Raw genomic sequence first — 19,571 nt, 5'->3', positions numbered from 1 at the left:
TTTTAATGTTTAAGTTAAAAAATTCCTTAAATTATAGTTAGGAATAAATTATCTCGCTTAGCGCGGCCGTTTGGCTCCTTTTGCTATGCAGAGTGAAACACTACATAAAACAACGTTTAATTGACATAATCCGACCAAATGATGTAGGTACGCCATCTATGAATGCCTCCTCCTTATGCTGCAACGTGTGACGTCATACCTCCTCGACGACCTGGCGGCGGGCCTCGGCGAGATGGTCCCGCTCGTGCGTGACGCGCGCCAGCTCCGCCTCCAGCGTCGCCTGCGTCGCCAGCGCCGCCCGCTCCAGCGCCGCCAGTCGCTCGTTCGCCTGTAACGTAGTGACGTCATTCGTTTGCAACATTGTGACGTCATTCGTACCCCTTATACAGAGTTGTCTGAGAAAGTTGTGGCGCTGAAATATATACTTCATATTTTTTTTTTGTATGGGCAAACTCATGACGCTGCGGCCATTCTTTAACAAACATGGAAGTCAAATGTAACTCTTTCAGCGCCACTAATTTCACAGTGAACTCTATACTACAGACAATTAATACTAAAGTGTTATGTGTTACACCCTGAATAATGTGTATCATTTAAAACTTTCACAGATGTATGTATTATCATTGCTAACATATCAGAAGGGCTGGGCCCTCAGGCACGAGTATTTCAGAGTACCCACATGTGCGAGCTCGTCCTCCAGGTCGTTGACCTTCTCTAGCGCGGCGGTCTTGGTCTCGCTGTCCTCCATCAGCGCCGCCACGTCGAACACGTTGTCCAGGTACGCAGAGATTTGTACCTGGCGATGAAAAAAATAGAAATTAATTTAAAAAAAACTGAAGATTTCAATACTAAATGGTTGCCATAAGCACTTTACGTCAAAAATGTGACTGTCACGAAGAAACATATCTCAGTGTAAGTTGCTGGCAATACCTAGTTCATAACTCGCGCTTAATTAATCTGTTTCATATGTGCACGACTGCGCCAGAAGTAGGGTAAAGTTTTTCAAGAGTGCATGTTTGTCACGCTCAGCAGATCGAACAGCTCACCTGCAGGTCCTCGCTCTCGCAGTGCCGCAGCCGCTCGAGGTAGTCGTCCAGCTTGAGCGCCGTGAACTCGTACTGGAGGTGCACTCGGAAGTTCATGTCCTCCACCGAGTGCACGATTATGTTCACGAACTGCATGCACGCCACCTGCCGGAGATAGAGGGATGTTATAGAGATAGAGTGAGAGAGAACACAATCTCTAAGATACAGGATAACTCTTCAAAGAATTTTGGTAATTGCATTCGGTTATACATAAATTGGTATTATTTATAATCTATTTCATTTGTGTCTATTGAGCGTTTAGCTGGGCATTAAGCCGAGTCAATCCCGCATCATATGATCAATTCACATGACATTAAAAACGCTTTGAAAGCTTAGTATTTAGTAAGTTATCCTCAATTATTCGCTCAAAATGTGCAACATAATTTAACGTTTAAAGCAGGCAGTAAACGCAAGGGTGTAAAGGTTTGCCTGTGCAGTTACTTACACCTGTAAGACAAAGTTGGAATAAAACCTGCACAGTTCTGTAACATACACGCGCCGGTTTACCTAAACAGTTGACCTGCTCAGCCAAAACTTTCAGGTACACCCTTGCGTTTAGGGCCTGCTTAATACTTAAAAGAGTAATTTTGGTAATTACACCATAGGACCTTGAATACCGAACACAAGTTCCCCAGCTACTCACCATAAACTCAATATGGAAGGTATCATAGTTCATGAAGTACTCCATGAGGGTGTGGAATCGGCGCGGCTCGCCCACAACCTCCTTGAAGTTGTCGAACGCCGACAGGATGATCTGGTGGCCGCCCTTCACCAGGCAGATCGCAGCGAGGAGTTCCAGCACCAACGCCTTGGTGCGCAGCGAGTGGTGCACGAGGGACAGCGCGATGCTGTTGATCGCCTCCCGGTGCTGGATCACCATGTTGAACCCGTACTGGAATGGAATGGAGTTTATACAGATCAGGGGTTCCCAAACTTATTTTGTCTACTGCCCACTTTGAGAACAAATTATGTTTTAGCGCCCCCATTCTTTCAATTAAAAATGCATCCAAATGAAATAAATCACCCCCAAGCCTCTACACAATGCCCCCATTTTTTTCTGGGTCCCACACCGCCCCCCTTAGACATTCAGCGCACACAACCACAAGGGGGCGTTATCGCCCACTTTGGGAAAGACTGATACTACAACACACATACAATAACTACTAATAAAACACATACTACAAGTATGTATCTATACTATAATATTAAAAAACTCTTCAGAGTTTGTTTGTTTGAACGCGATAATATCAGGAATTACTGGACCGATTTCAAAAATCCTTTCACCAATGTATTGCTAAGGTGTCCCTGAGTGCTATAGGCTATGTAGTATGTATGTACCACGGGCGGAGCCGGTGCGGCGGATATAAGGATGCTTCTCGAGCTTACACGATGGAAGTTTCTAAGCCTGAACATTGAACACGCACAGTTCACACGCACCCATTCTTACGTACAAATGCCGTTCATCTACATCTGCATTCGAGTGCAAAACAAAATATGTTTGAAGATAATCAAGCGCTTTTTGTCGCTTACCCAGTATGCAACCTCCGTTGATGTTCCTTATAAAAGCGGACCGTTCCATACACAAAAACCTTTCCTCACCTTTCACTTAGTTATAGGTCATACGGTCAGTCTGACATCAGTTCAGTCCATCAGTCTGATTCAGAATGACGAATGATCGTGAAACCGTGTGATTGACGGACTGATATATTTTTTTAATGTACTGTCCTACCACAATTCTGGCGTCTGTCTGAGACTGATGGACTGTACTGATGCCTGACTGACCGTGTAACCCTCGTCTTACCTTATTGTTCATGATGGCTCTCATGCACATGATGCAGACGTGTATGTCGTCGGTGCTGGCGCCCATGTTGAGCCGAGCGGCATGGCGCGTGCGGCGGCGCACGGAGGGGCTGCGCGCGCCCTCCTCGCCGTCCGCACTGCGCGCGCGCCTCCGCCATGTTGACGTGTCCGCCGCGGAGCACTCGGACGTCGTCGAGTTTACTGTGGACGATGATGAGAAACTTGAAAATTACCATTGAGAGTTAGGGCTCAAAGTTAGATTTGGTTCAACAATATTTACATACTTACTAAATTGTATTCGTTCATATTTTTTGGTATGTATTATGTAAATATTTTGCAGTGAATCTTTGTACAGGAACCTAGGTAATTACTAGCTTAAGCTGAATAATAACACAAATATGGTAAATATTCTCGTATGGGAAATGATCTTGGTATTACGTTTGTATGAGAATTTGGATGGCACCCGGACTCTTAAGGGTTAGACGTCGCACGTCTCTTCACAGCCCAAGGTTAGATTAAGCTAACTTAAGGCTGAATTTAAACTAACTCTAGGATTGAATGGTTGGACAAATTTCAAAAGGTGTGATTTGGGTTAATCTTAGGAAAGTTGGTTAATTACTATTTGTACAATTATTATCATGATTTGACTTTCTGCCGATTTTGAAACAGTCCTGTTATTGAACTCCTATTTGGAGGAGCAGCAGATCACCTTTGTTGATGCCGTCGCTGGACTGGCTGCGGACGAGCGCTATCCGCTGCTCGTGCCGCATCATGCTCAGCCGGAAGCTCAGGTAGTCGATCAGCACGTCCAGACCCTGGTTCTGGTCGTTCAGGAATTCGCGCACCCACCTGGAAATTACATTTCCAAACTTGTGATGTTGAGGAGTTCACGAACCCATCATTGATTCTATAACTGATTTTACTGTTGTATTATTTTTACTGTTGTAGCTGTTGTGGTCATGTTTATCCCTGCATGTTATGTTGTGAAGTCACTCTTTGGCCCCTGCAGAATACCAGTGCAGCAGGCTTGCTTGCTGCGTATAGCTGAGCTGGGGCCAATTTTTGACATCACATAACATATACCTATAATAATTATAATTGTACATAGCTTAAGTCCTTTTTACTTTTTATTTTCTATTCTGTATATGTTGTGTGTTGAAAAAAATAAACGTATTCTATTCTGTTACAGCTTGTAGCCACATCTGTCTATTGTCCTGTAGCTAATCGCTGGCGGCATAGTACCGCCTCACTGAACAGAACAGAAATATCTGTACTCACTCGATGTGGTTGGTCCTAAGCGATATCTCGAGGTCCCGCAGCACTTGTGTGGACGTCGAGTCGCCGACCATTTTCCGTTTCTGCAAGTGGAAAAGACGAAGATTACTGGCTATTTGTCATCTGTGTGGCTGTATGGACCGGCTGACGTACCATGTTGCAAAATAAGACATCAAAAAATGCGTCGGACAGTTACATACTGATTTCATTGTAGTTCTAAAAATCTTTGTTTTTCTTTAGAAATATACACGATTATTGTAAAATAAAAGTTATCAGAAACCTTTATAAACCTGGTCGCACTATACATATTTTGTGGCTGTCCGACGAATGGATCTAAATTTTAACTGGCTTCCAATGTTTCCATGTTCTACAGTACATAGTATAAGATAAATCGAATGCCCAATTCTAGGGAGAATCGCGTTATCAAGCTCGATATCGGAATTGCTGATGATGAGCAGTTAGCGCAGCCCACATCGGGATCGACCCACATATGGTGCAAATTGGTCGTTAGTGTTTCTGGTATCAAGTGAAACGGTATCTCCGCATCTCATTAGCGAATACACTTCCGGGGAACGTCCAGCATCATCATCATCATCATTTTCATCATCAGCAAGCATGACTACTTGTTTTTGACTCACATCAAAATATTAACCAATAAAAAACGCCGTTGAATAGATAAACCTCAGTCAAGGAACCTCAGAACCGGGCAGAAGCCGGATTACGTTGTCTCAAACCCATCTGATGTTTTTGCAACTTCGAAGGCAAATTATAATAATCTACCGTCAGCCTTTCTAATGAGTCCGTCGCGCGGAAATCCTAATAACGTACCATGTATGGTTACATATACGTGAGCCAGATAGCTTCACATGAAAGCGAATATCGATATCTACTTTAGATCTCATGTTAACAGTTGAATTCATATTTAAATGGAGTAGAGATAGAAATATAGATATTATGTGTGTGATGGAGTAGAGATGTACTTGAAGGATGAAAGAAGAAGAGAGAAGAGAAAGATGGAAGGAAACATAATATGAACTTATATGTCTTGCACTGATTTATTGTGGCTTTCCCCGTTAAGTAAGATAAGGTTAGTTAACTCGCATTAAAAATCGATAATGTATGCGATTTGACATTAGCATCGCAATCGCCATGTCACCTTTTTTTATGAAATAAGGGGGCAAACGAGCAAACTGATGGAAAGCAACTTCCGTCGCCCATGGACACTCGCAGCATCAGAAGAGCTGCAGGTGCGTTGCCGGCCTTTTAAGAGGGAATAGGGTAGGGGAGGGTAGGGATGGGAAGGGAAGGGAATATGGGAGGGTAGGGAAAGAAATAGGGTAGCGGATTGGGCCTCCGGTAAACTCACTCACTCGGCGAAACACAGCGCAAGCTGCGCGGTTTCACGCCGGTTTTCTGTGAGAGCGTGGTATTTCTCCGGTCGAGCCGGCCCATTCGTGCCGAAGCATGGCTCTACAACGTATACCACCACCATTTTTTATTAGCTTTGCTATCAAAAATATTATCTTTTCTGCTATGACTAACATAAATAAGGTAAAGCCTTACTGGTTGCCAAAGAAGTGAGGAGAATGTGTGGGTACAACAAATACGGCTAAAGCGTTATCCATAAGCGGCAAGAAGATCATACCGATTACGAGAAAGTTTCCCTGTGACCACAGTCCACACAATTCGGCATGACTCATGTGATCAGCCAACTTCATATTCGTATGGTACAAGTTATAACAGACATCGTGATAAAAGGTGGTAAGCTGGTAGGTTTTGCCTTTTTTGTGGACTTTTTCGCTAGTTTATGTCGTTCACGTTGTATGATAACGAATTGGCGAACAAAGCTGCTAAATAATAATATGTATAAAGATGGACACGCCTACAATGGTAGTGTGGTTAGCAAGAGATGGTCGCCAGACGAGGGAGCGACACTCACTTCTTCACCAGTCGTCGCCAGAGTAGTAGTGTTCAGTCATACGGTAACCTGTGTTTAATTTACTCGCCCAGCCATTGTACATACTGTATAATAACCATAAAAATATGACCATTTTTTCGTTCGAAAATTCCTCACTGGTAATAAGTCTGGCGCCTGATTCTAAAGACGTATCGATTGTAGTAATTGCAGGCTATCTCTAGCATGCGTACAAATTACAATGCTGTCTCATTCGCTCGCTTCGCTTGAAACATTCGAGGCTCGAGAATCGGGAACCTGGTGTATGTGACATCTATTCCTGAGTGCCCGTGCTCGAGCACTCTCCTCGGTCTTGTCTAGTGGCTATACCTCGAGTGAGTTGCTCTACTTCAAATCTCCTACTAGTTAGTAGCTAATAGCTATTGACTATCCATATACCCCAGCTCATTATGTTAGTGAAGTGGATAACTTTAGCGGAGTCCATACTAGAATTTAAAAGGATTGAAAAGCACGTCTACACCTCCGTGGTATAAATACTATTTACATTAATTGGTATGAGTGTATACTGTATAACCTTAAAAACTCCTCATGATTCTAGTTAATTATGACTGTCAGTCATCTCTTCACGTCGGAACCGCTAAAACGATATGGATGAAATTTGGTATGTAGAATGTAGATAGTAGATACTAGGAGTCTCGGGCAATGTACAGTTTTCAGGCGATACGGGAATTTCAGGGCAACATAGTTCAGAAATGTCGTCTTTTCCATGAACTTCGATGCTTTGTTGCCTTTTAGATCTTGCTAGCTGTCCCGGTGAACTTCGTGTCACTTTAAAACCTTCCCTGGACTTCTACGAATATTTTAAAACTTAAAATCAGCCCAATCCGTTCAGACGTTTTCGAGTATTAGTGTTACTAACACATTTAAAAATCCATTTTTATATACATTAGATTTAAACTATTTAAAGTTGATGATGATGATGGTGGTGGGAAACTGGCAATCAGTTTCTCGTCCACCTTCCTGTTTTCGCAGCCGGCTATTGTATATCTGTGTATATGTATATATTACATTATGTATAGCAGTAACAATGGGTGACGCAAGACCTACTCATCTTCAGTGAGTCACGCTTGTTATAACAATTTGTGAGGTATTTAATATCATATTAGCGTATACCGAATGTATACAAATACCGATCTTTGTATATTATGTATTTAAACAATTGACAAACGGTTGGGGATATTTATACATTTGCAAGGATAAGACCGGAGGAGTTATGATTTGAGAACTGAGGATAGGCCTATGCCTTCTAGATTATAGATCAAATACTTTGTATATATTTAATTTTTATGTCTATGAACTGGACTACAGAGAACTCAATCGATTTCATTAAGCTTTAAATTATTGGAATGAAATATTAAAATAAATTTTGGTTACGATCCGCTGACCTAGACAGGTGTTGCCAGTACACCACCCCCAAGTCTCAACCCTCAATCCTTCCCTATAATGTTAGTTGATTAAACATAATTTTATGTAAATAGTAAACAGTTTACCCCCTGAGCATAACAGGAAAGATTAGTCATTGCGAATAATCTGCATTTAACAACTTTAATACATAATATAATTTTATTTTTCCCTAAGTATATAAGTTTAATTAAGTATACGATTTATACTATGTTTTATATTTGGGGGGGGGGGGGGGGGGGGGGGCGACGTACCTATTCATACTGCTAATAAAACACTAAGAGTTTCAATGTAATAAAACAACAAATTGGTATACTCATAAACGCAATTGACAAAACACGTTCTGATTGGTCAAATTTTTGTTGATAATGATATCAAAACAATATTATCAGGACTACTTAATTGTTTTAATGACAGTAATTTGAAAGGTAAGTTATGCCAGAGTTAGGTTAGTTGCACCAGAGGCGTTGTTACTATAAGGTTAAGGTTATCGTCAAATACGGCCTCCATTTTACTGATTTGACAGATCATTTGACATTTTGTTAAAGTTATAGTTAAAGTAAGTTGGTGCAACCCACCCTTAAGATTATGTAGCATATACTCAAGCCAAACACCTTCAAAGAGAAAGTACATAATATGAATGTATCGCGAATCGCGATTGGTCTGTCGATCCTACATCCCAATTGCACACTCGGTTTAACCTATAGAAGCTATCGGAAAGTGGAAACCATTTGGCAAACCCTTTACTTACATTCACACATTCAACAATAACAAAGATCGGTTGCAGAACACGTCAAAATCGCACATTAATCGACTATTACGACGAATTTTTCGAAGAAATTCGTACGTTCATCCATTGTTACTACATATTTTTCGCAGAAGCTTGTACATGTTTGTACGCTCATGCAGATTCCTGTGTTACTACGAATTCGTTTGCAAATTACACGCGGTTTTGTTCTCGATCTCAATTCCCAAAGACATATCCGTTTAAAGGTGACGCCTTGATAATTTGGCTGCAGCGATATCGATTTTTCTCAACAATTACTAAAGCTAAGAAATTAAAGTTCATTGTCAGTATTCATCATGTCTTTATCTTTGAATTACCCATACGAGTAGCATAACACGATTGGTCAACTTTTATAACACAGAATAAATAATCAAAAAGACCTCTATGAAAACAGGGATTCTAATTTTGCCAACAGAGGAGAGTGATAAGCTTCCAATTTGTACATAGATTAGTTCAAGCATACACCATAATTTGCTTATATGAAATATATTTATGGTTTTTAAATTACGCGACAAAAACCATTTTGTCGCTTACGCCCTTTGCATTTCTTGTTTCTTCCGGGCCGACCTCTTATAGAAAACGAGCGATCTAAAACATATCCATAACGATTTTTTACTTTAACACGGCGTCGCCTTAATCACAAAGGACAAGCTTTCCTCTACAATGATCCTAGCATACTATAAATAGACTTCTTCAGTCTCCACACAAGTCGTATCTGGGACATACAATAGTCCCAGCGCCACTGGGACACAGCCTGATATATCACCCATTGTCTGCAGAACGGTACTGTGTATAGACATACATACATACATACATACAAACATCAGTACAGTTATCGATTGTATTAAACTGTACCTTTGTACGGTCTACATTCAGCTGTAGATCTAATATTAAACCTATAATATAAAGCTAAAGCCTAGGTAGAGCAAAACGATTCGTGGCATTACTTAAATTGACAAGGACGTAAGAATTTGCGTAGGATAGCAAACGTTTCGTTTCAGAAGTTTAGAGTTACAGCTCCCTAAAGAATTTTACGGGCGATGAAATGACTAACAGGGTTCTTGACTCTTTGGCGCTGAGCAAAGTTGAGTTGGGAGGAATTGTTTATGAGAAATCAATAAAATCATTGAATCTCAGAAACACATTCCTCACCACGCAGCTTAGCTCAGCTGCTCCTCTGCATAGGAATAACGCAGTACGAAATGGCCAGTAAGTATTGGTCGATTCACTTGATGTACGTATTGAATTCTGTGCTAATAAGCGAGCTTGCTTTGCTTACGATTCCTCGGAGCTCCACCGGTGTTTCGCCGGCATTTTGTAAACATGACAGCAAGTACAATCGTTTAGCCAAACTACGAAGCAGTGGACACGTAACATCGAGCTAAAGGCACTGAGGCTGGCTGGAGACTTTAAAACGCTACTACTACCTCCATACATCTTTCGGCGCTGCCGAAACGCTTAACGATAAAACCAGCCTGATTTTAAAACGTCTCTCCCATTAATTGCGAAGTCCGTGATTCTGGAGCAGGTCACGGGCCATTAATGCCACGTGTTTTGACTTTTGGGACATAGGCATGTAAATCTCTTACCCGGTGACTCCTCGACGCCTTCGGATCCAGGTAAGTCCGGAGCCGGTTGAGGTAGTGCGCGGGAGAGTCCTTGGCCACCACCATGTCCTGGTCGCAGATGATCTCCCACTTCTTCTCCAGGTCGTAGTTGCGGAGCAGCTTCGCCTTGTCCGGGGGCAGGTCCATAGACGCCTGGAATGAGGAAAGAGACGTTTGAATTTAGAACATTCATTTTTTGGAGAAGTTAGGGGACTAGCGACACTTTATGCACCGACGCGATTGTATGTTTTTTTTTTTAATATAGGGATCTTTTAAATTATAACATTGTTTTATTTAACGTCAATATTGAACCTAGTTTGTCTAAAAATGTGGTGCTGTAGTATCATTACAATAGGATCGTTAACATGAATTGGATACTGGGAAGAAAATATGAACGAGAACACAACCGCAAATGTGTAACGGCGGTTCCCAATATTTGATCTATCTCTGGTTTTGCCCTACTAGAGATAGGAATAACTCACATTAGACATTAGAGACATATATTTTATGTCAATTGTGAGCTATTCCTATCTCTAGTAGGGCAAAACCAGAGATAGATCAAATATTGGGAACGGCCGTAAGACAATAATATTCTATTAGAAATAGATTAGCAGGATAATTACTCGAAAATATTTTGATTGATGTTGTGTAAGACCACGAGAAGTTTAAACTTAAAAGTTAAAACGTTCATAAACGTAGTATTAAATTATTGAATGGCTGTGGTTCAAACATGATGCAACAAATTATAATGCAATACAAGTAATGCATAATATACTTGTTTCACACAATTTTATTAACCGACATTCAAAAAACGAGGAGGTTATATATTCGGCTGTGGATTTTTTTTATTTTTATTTTTGTATGTTCATGGCTACATATTAATAAAACCCATATCATATCTACTACTATGGTCTATGTCATCACCTACCGCGGTCTATAACTTAGATGACCCTAAATGCGATAATATTAATATTCCCGTCTCTGTCTGTTGCACGCTAAGTCATCGCATTAGACGGCGCAATTATGTTGGTATCGCACACCGCACACTAGAGCCGAGAACCACTCGCAGCCGCGGCGCAAGGTAGAGACTAGAGACGATAGCGACAGGAGTCAGGACTAGTGCTGCTAAAGTACGGTCGCTTTTTAACCGACATCCAAAAAGGGGTAGGTTATATATTCGGCTGTGGATATATATTTTTAGGAGGAAATATATTTACAAGGTCTAACAAAACAAAGTGCGAAAACTTTAGGATATGTATGTGTCCCTTAATATGTGTTACATAATATTATTGTATAGAGTTTACTGTGAAAGTAACGTTGAAAAAATAACTTTTTTTGTGTTTTGTATGGGCAAGCGCCCGAGCGTCATGGTTTTTCCCATACAAAGTTAAAAAAAATTACTTTGAGGGACACACACACACCCTAAAGCAGCGGTAGGCAACAGGCGGACCGCGGAAGGTCGAATCTCGGACCGCGAAATATTATAATGTATGTTATACCAAGTATCAATGAACACATAGATAGGACAAGTGTGTTTTTTTCTGGACCTCGTTAAAATTTTCCCACAGTATCCGGACCTCATCTAAAATTACTTGCCGACCCCTGCCCTAAAGTATTATCACTCAGTTTTGTTACACCCTGTGAAAAAGAGAAGATGTATATACATATAATATTATTTGTTTCCCGCTTCCGCCTGTTACTCGCGGCGCACATCAAACGCTGAAGTTCGGCGGGTGAACGACCGGCGCGCGGCGGCGTCTGTACGCAAATATTCAATCTCAGACATTAGTGATTAGGCTGTAGGCATTGTTGCACCGTGCACGATACTCCCGCGGCCCGCCCTCACGCACTCCTTGACCGACTACCACTAAGTGGGAGGTAATGATTTTGACATTCTAAATATTATGACAATCACAAATCAGTAATCAATCACACAACATTATTTTAATTTTTGTTAGAATAGAATGTGCAGGAACTTTTATACCCACTCTTACCACCATCTCGACTACTTGTCTGTAAATAAATGTTCGTGATTCCTATAATTGTCCACCTCGAGTTAAACATTAAGTTTTCTCTTTCATAAATATGAGGAATAGGGCAGACAACATAAATCAAGTTTTTGCCCGACTGCTGCAATATCGAAGTAAACAGTAGTAGTTATGAAGAGTAGATCAATTTTGTGACGTGATTTTTAACCCTGGATTAACTTTAACACAGTCTATTCCAGATTAACAAAGATAACAAAGCTCTTTATAGTTTTTAGCTTTGATCCGCGCTTTAAATATTTCATTAAAACTCTCATAACTTTAATCCTTCCTTATACTATTTACCACCCCTATAACTTTATACCACTTTAATACCACGCTTGGAAATCACTAGTTTACGGTCTCAATTTGTCTATGGGCCGTAAAGTCATAGACATTACATCAGGCGATCCCTTTGCTCTTTTATTAGCCCGTAAACCGTCAGCGAGTGGGTTGGAACTTGGGACTCGGAATGCAATCGCAAAACTCTTACAATTTTATGGTGGCCTAGTACCTTGAGAAAGATCAGTTTCAATTCAAGCTATAGTTGTCTCTTTCGCCGGTATGTGATAATAATAATTATTATTGATAAGAGAGCGATAGCAATATTTTTGCGGGTGAACGAAAGAGTAGAGTACTATAAAAAAGTAAAATAATTATTGTTTTTGTTTTGGTAACTTAATATTATCAACTTTTTTGCAAATTGACATTCTTTAAGTTTTTATTATATTTGCAAGTATAAATGACTAATTGAATATTTTTTATAGTCACGAGATAGGTATTGTTACATATAATATATAACTAAGATTAATGTAAATCGTGATTTATTTTTTAACGAAAATATAATAAAAACATTTAAAACTAGACTAGGTACCTATTATGGTTGTATCGACAAAAACATGATCATAATAGTGTTGAGTCACTCAGTTTTTATGATAATCGAAATCAGTTAAATGTGCAAATAAACTTAGTTATTTGTGTAACTAGTGTTGGGACGATATCGATAATTTTATTAAAATAAAGTTTGTTGCACTTTCTTACGATAACTTAACTAAGCTTTATTTATTTAAGATTCTTTATTTAAATATTTAACAAAATAAATACTGCGGTTATAAATACAGTGTGTTATTCATTTTGACGGGCTCATTTGATGGTTTCAAGGACAACGGTGTTTACACTAACATCTTGTATTAATATACCGTAAAAACGCAAACAATTTCTTGTCTAAGAGTCTATTAGCCACTACTCGGTACTCAGTCACATTTTCTCTAAAATATCATGTGCTAAATAATTATATTCCAAGAAGTAATAAAACGAATAATTAGTAGTTATTGCGTAATAAAAATAATTTTAAAACTATTTAATATGGAAATTGCACAGAATCACAAAGTATGAGTCATCATCTCATCACAGCAACATGGTCGTCATTAAAACGTATAATCATTGCAATCATCTCAATGTCGGCTTGTTTGTGCTCATCAAGATACAACATTGATCTATATTATTATATATTAGATACCTCACATTATATTTCTTCTAATATTAACCTATGTAATATTCGCATCTTTACATAAACTCCAAAACTACTAGATTGAATTTGATGAAAGGCACAGATAAAATAGTTGGTGAAAAATATAGGCTACTATAATCTCGGGAAAATATACGGTTCCCGTGCCATTTAACATTTAGTACTTAATATGATCTTGAATCTTGATACATAAATATGAAGTTATTTTTCGTTTTAAAGATGAACAGATATTTAACGAATCAACTAACATTCAATTAACAACCAGTCTATACCCATTGACGCCTCCGTGGTCTAGTGGTTAGAGCGTCGGTCTCGACTCCGGAGGTCGTGGGTTCGAATCCCGCGTTGGAAACATGTTATTTCCAAGTTTGGTTAGGACAATGCAGGCTGATCACCTGATTGTCTGACAAGTAAGATGATCCATGCGTCGGATGGGCATGTAAAAAGTCGGTCCTGCGCCTGATCTCTCGCCGGTCGTGTCGGTCCCACTGGGTTATGAGAGTAAAAGGAATAGAGAGTGCTCTTGTGTACTGCGCACACACTTGGGCACTATAAAAATTACTCCTGCGTACCTGGTCTGGTTTCAATGAAACCGGCCACCGTCACCGAAACCGGTGTGGGGAGTATTATAGTCTATACCAATTGGCAATTACCAACCAAGTCAACCAGTCTAGTTATTAATTCAGGCTTTTTCAGCAACCAAAACCAGTGTGCATGCCCAAGAAGCGTTCCTTTGTCCATAGCCTGAATGAACACATAGCCTACTTTTATCCCGGAAAAATACGGTTCTTTCCAAAAAGTCAAATGTTTTTCGGTTCGAAATACAGAAACACTCCATGGCAATAGAAAAAAAAATAGAGAAAAACTGATGTTAGTAACGTTTTCGCAAATTCAGTATTTTTTTTATTTATAAAAAATAACCATTACGTAAAAACAAACCTCTTAAAAGCAGCCTACTAATCGTACAAGAGGAATAAAGGTGTAAGAAGCTACACATTTAACACCTCATCATTTCCGAGTACAGCCTTTTCACATTAGCCAAGTCACATTATGTCATTTCCGTTAGGGTTGTGTATACCATAACTGCAGTATATTTCTAACGCAAAAAATGGCCCTTTTCTTGTCTTTAAAATATTACGTCAAAATATAGAAAAAGTAGAATATGTAATATTATGTTAATGAGCGCGCCTGAAACTGTGTTTTAAGTTTTATCTTCGACTTAGTTTATTATACAGGTACATTATGTACCTAATACCTACTTTGGATTGTTGTATCACGCATAACAACGTTCACAAGAAAAAGATATAAAAAACATTAAAAATCTAACTTATATTTGATAAAAAATGACCTATCGATATTGATACACCCATCACTAGCACACGTGATTCATTTGATGTGGTGTCCAAATATAGATTGTCGGCAGTGGCCTTCGAACGAATCGAGCTTTTCGACCGCGACCGGAAACTCTATCCACAACATTTAGCGGCTACCGCGCCGCAAAAAATAAACAGACGTATAACTTTGTTGAATGAATGAATGAATGAGTTTTATTAATATTTACTTCTGAAACTGCTGACGACTGAAATTAATAATAACGGCTGCTCAAATATTTATTTGACCAGTCGAGTACGTCAAATAAAAACTTAAGGAGTTACTCAAAAATCAAACATTATTATGTGGAATGAAAACCATTCATCTATACTCCTCTTTTCCCAAGGGGTTTAATCTCTCCATTTACTTTTTACAATTTAGAAAACGCTAATAAGTATTATATAATTAAGCAAGGAGATTTACAAATATGAAATATGCAACACTAAAAAAATTTAAACATTTACACAAAAAGCTACCATAGAAGTACAAACATAATCTACTCATCCACGCTAGAGTGCCCGCAATAAAACGCTAATCACCATGCATGTATGTCATTATGTTTCTCGAGAACACAACACAGCGTGAGTCGATAACTCTCAGAGCCGCTCATTCGATTAATCGTTTCGATAACGACGGTGCCCATCACTAGACCGTGACTGGCCTTATCACTGCGCGCGCGCATCTTAATTACCGCTTCGCCGATTGCTGCTATTTATGGTGATTGCGGAATTATAGTGAGGTGTTGGCTAAATAAAAGAAGGGAAAAAAATGATTATAATAATTGTAATTATTGGTCCCTTATATTTAAAACTAGACGTACCGCGTAAAGCCCTAACAACTATCAAGGTGTCTGGTTTTTAACTGCAAAGTTTAAATTCGGTGTCAGTGTGACCCTTTCCTGTAAACAGTGGGACCATCGCCCCTCTCCCGACAGACAGCTAGACCCCTCCCGGTAGGCGGCGTAGAATCATAAACATTGTCGTTAAACTATCAGCATCAGACGACGGTAAATATGAGCTTAGACGAACGGCGCGGTGGCCATGAGAGCGCACGCAACGGGACATTACCAGTTGACTAAACATTCTTGGTAAACTTACTGTTTAAAGACGAAAATCTGTGTAATTGCTTAAAAAGAGATATTCATAGTGGTCAGAGTATTTTCCACAAACCTACAAGGATGTAGCTGTTGTAAGTTGTCACTCAAATTGACATCACTCAGAAGCAGTGTTGCCAGACGTCCCGATTTTTTCATCAAAATTAAATGTCCCGCGCGGGACATGCTCAGTCCCGCTTTTTGGGGAAAGCCCAAGCGTACGTGCAGCGCGCAGCGTGCTGAGAAAGAAAGGTGCGTAATGAAGATAAGAGTATGGACTGTGGGAGGTAGAGGGGTGGATTTTCTTTGTCTACTTTAGCTATCAATTGTCACGTGAACGTTATTTTAACGCCAATAAAATGATAAAAATACAAAAAACTTTTGATTATAATATTATAGCTTTTTTACTTTGTCCCGCTTTTGACTGAAGAATCCCGCTTTTTCACTCAAAAAGTTCCAAAGTCCCGACTTGGCACAAACAAAATCTGGCAACGCTGAGCTCAGAAGCGTGCAATTGACACTTTACTACTTTATTGACAGGAGATACTCACGCCGAGCGCGAGTGTGAAATAGATGAACCTCTCCCTCATGATGGCCGGAGTAAGTTCTTTAAGATCCTTGTAGAGTTGTAGTTACACAGCTATAAGGACCTCGAAGTCCAAAACGGCCTGAAGTTCGCATAACCATGGTCACCAATGAACAACTCCTGTCGGCTCCGTCGCGGGTGGTCTGAGAGACCCGCATGCCACTGTGACCTGCGACCTATAGCCGGTTGAGATGTATTAGAGAGATTATGACGTGACGGTGTTGTGTGGTGACTAGTGTGGCTCTTGACTCGAAGGACTTGGGGGCGGTTCTCGCGTTGAAAAAAATGTTGTTTCTATGTTGGCTAATACCCTTCGCTGCTAATACCGAATACAGTAGAACAACGTAAGTTGACTTTCTGACAAGAAAAAAAATACGAGTGGCACTCGGGGATTGCTGCCGTAAAGCATAGCATTTTTATCAACTTATTAACCTTTTAATCCCCAAGCGGCCGGATCCGGCCGCCACAGATTATACTGCAGCCATTCCGTCTACACCCAAGCGGCCGGATGTGGCCGCGCTCTTTCGTTCGATTGAATTACGTATTTCGTCGACTTAGAGACTACTTTTGTATGAAGAAGTTTGGTTAGTTATGATCTACGATAAATTTGCCACATTCTGAATGCAAAATATTATACAATCTGTGGTCGACGAATATTTGTCAGTCATTTGAAAATCGTGAATTTTTCGTGTGTGTTCTGCCATGTTGTGTTGTTTGTTTGATATTATTGATGGATTTAACGAATGTAAGTAGTAAAGTAAACTTATTAAGTTTCGTTTGACAGCTCGAGATTGTTGCTCTATTCCGCTAGGAATATTAACTTTATGCATTAGACAATGCACGGCCGGTCGGAGTAGGGGGGTGTTAGGTTTATTTTCGTAACGGAATTTCTTGATTCGGTCGTCGCGCAGTTATTGAGCGAAAGTTGACAAAAATTGTGATTTTGTATGGGACCCCCTTAAATGTTTATTTTATTTTTCGTATTTGATGTTATAGCGGCAATAGATATACACAATCTGTGAAAATTGCAGAAGTCTAGCTATAGCGGTTCTTGAGTTACAGCCTGGAGACCGACGGACAGACGGACAGACATCGAAGTCTCAGTAATAGGGTCCCGTTTTTACCCTTTGGGTACGGAACCCTAAAAAGTGAGTACATCATGTGCGTCAGTTCTGTGAGTATTCGTCCTGGTTACGAGAGTAAAACACTCACTGGTTAGATGATGTTCCTCTGGGGATCCCACAGGCCACAAGTATTCCCACACTCCACACTGTTTTACTCGCTGGCCGCTGCATATCAGTTATTTTCGTTTTCCTTAACAGTTTCCGTCCGACCGCCGTTTGGCACAATTTGCTTTATTTTTCGCGATTATCGGCCGGATCCACGGTCAGAGGGTTCCAAAGGTCACACATTTTAATCTACACACACACACATACAAACGGATATAGTATATTAAATGTATCGGTCACCTCGACCCAGTGAACTCATGGAATGTTCCGAGCTTTACGAATCGTTATTGCTACTGCAAAGTTTATTAAAAATGCATGCACCGCTGACTGCATGGCCAAATCCATTTTTGAATAACAATAAAAACATACAATAATATTTTTATCATTATAATTATACAGTTATATAATTATATATGTCTTTACAAAAAATCAATTTTAAAGTTCCCGTTTCCCGAGAATATTTTAAAGTTCCCGTTTTACTGCTTTTGCAATCAGTGGCTACAAACAAAACTGATACTTCAGTAAAAAGGAGCTACTTCTAAATTGAAATGTTAAACTAGTTATACCATCTTCCAAACAAGGTAACTCGATAAGTGTTAATATGACAGACAGACGGACAGCTGATGTTACATCATGCGCTATAACTATGACCTAAAACGACATCCGTCCCGACTCCCGCCTACATGTATCAACATACTATCACAGTGGCCTGTGGCTCTATTCAGTTATTATAAACTTTTGCAAGTTTCAATTGATGTGACTAGAAAATATAGAACGGGATTCGGGATTCTAATTAAAGATGTGTTTACTCGCGAATATCCTTTATTGACTGACTTATGAACAACTTATGCTAACATTGTATAGGAGGGAGGTGACACAAACACTACAATTCATTTTACAAGCATTTCGGTCCATGGACCATCCACGTTCCTTATCTCTTAAAATATAGAGTACCTAATTACAGACTTATAAAGGACCTATAATAGAACTCCAGTAGTCTTAACCAATACCGTAAAGTCCCGAAAAATGTTATATGAACGACTTCTCTCCAGAAAAAGAGGCGTACTTGCCTGCTTTAGGCACATGGATGTATGATCTAACTTCTTAGCGTGTCTACTTAAGCTTGATAACTTATAGGCGGTATAGGACATCTATTCGGTCACCGCACGGAAACATATTTTGTCCTTGTGAATTACCTTATAGCCTACTAGTGACAAGGAAATAGACATTGGCAACATTGTAAATGAATATAAAGCAGTGTTGCCAATCGCCGGAAACGCGGGAGACGGCTAAAGCGTTAGCGACTCTACATCCTATCGACATGTTCCATTGAGGGGATTCACTTGGTTAAATATAAATCTGTTAATACAGGCTAAAGGGCTTGTAACACAACAAGGTAGCTATAATAAAAAGATGTAAATTATAGCACGCACGTCTTTCTATAGCAATCGTCATGATCCACAGCTGCCGTCAGCTATAAGAAAATACATTATTGCTGCTGTGTCCCTTAACCTAATGCATACTCAAAAGTTCTATGCGAGATCTGTACATTGGCCCATGAATAACATGATGGACATTGTACAAAATGTTCGACGTCGATTGTGCTGTAGACATAAGACAGCTTCCCAATCTTGGTAATCAAACATAACTCATGTATACAACGTAGAGGACCCAACGACTTAAAATGCAGCAATGTTGGAGAACTTGCTGACAGGAAAAGTGGCCTTAAGTGGTCGCCCTGTGCGGGATTTCCATCGTACAATGACGATTGATGATTGCACTCATACGACGAATCATGGTTGATAGTTTT

At 39.8% G+C, this 19,571-nt stretch overlaps 1 protein-coding gene across 2 annotated transcripts in view; it reads right to left on the bottom strand.

Moving 5' to 3' along the window:
- Window positions 1–19,571, bottom strand: part of LOC121732871 (formin-like protein) — a 66,266-nt gene that overhangs the window by 9,094 nt on the left and 37,601 nt on the right. For both annotated transcript variants that reach the window (XM_042122870.1, XM_042122871.1), the window contains exons 2-9: window positions 9,913–10,083; window positions 4,164–4,243; window positions 3,595–3,734; window positions 2,887–3,086; window positions 1,729–1,977; window positions 1,047–1,190; window positions 680–796; window positions 200–328 (exon numbers count right to left, since the gene is read on the bottom strand). In XM_042122870.1, coding sequence (XP_041978804.1) covers window positions 200–328; window positions 680–796; window positions 1,047–1,190; window positions 1,729–1,977; window positions 2,887–3,086; window positions 3,595–3,734; window positions 4,164–4,243; window positions 9,913–10,083 — 1,230 coding nt within the window. The remainder of the gene's footprint in view (window positions 1–199; window positions 329–679; window positions 797–1,046; window positions 1,191–1,728; window positions 1,978–2,886; window positions 3,087–3,594; window positions 3,735–4,163; window positions 4,244–9,912; window positions 10,084–19,571) is intronic.

The sequence above is a fragment of the Aricia agestis genome, chromosome 13, assembly GCF_905147365.1.
Source record: "Aricia agestis chromosome 13, ilAriAges1.1, whole genome shotgun sequence".
NCBI classification, from domain to species: Eukaryota; Metazoa; Arthropoda; class Insecta; order Lepidoptera; family Lycaenidae; genus Aricia; species Aricia agestis.
Note: the sequence above shows the minus strand (reverse complement) of the source record. Positions and strands in the feature narration are given on the sequence as shown.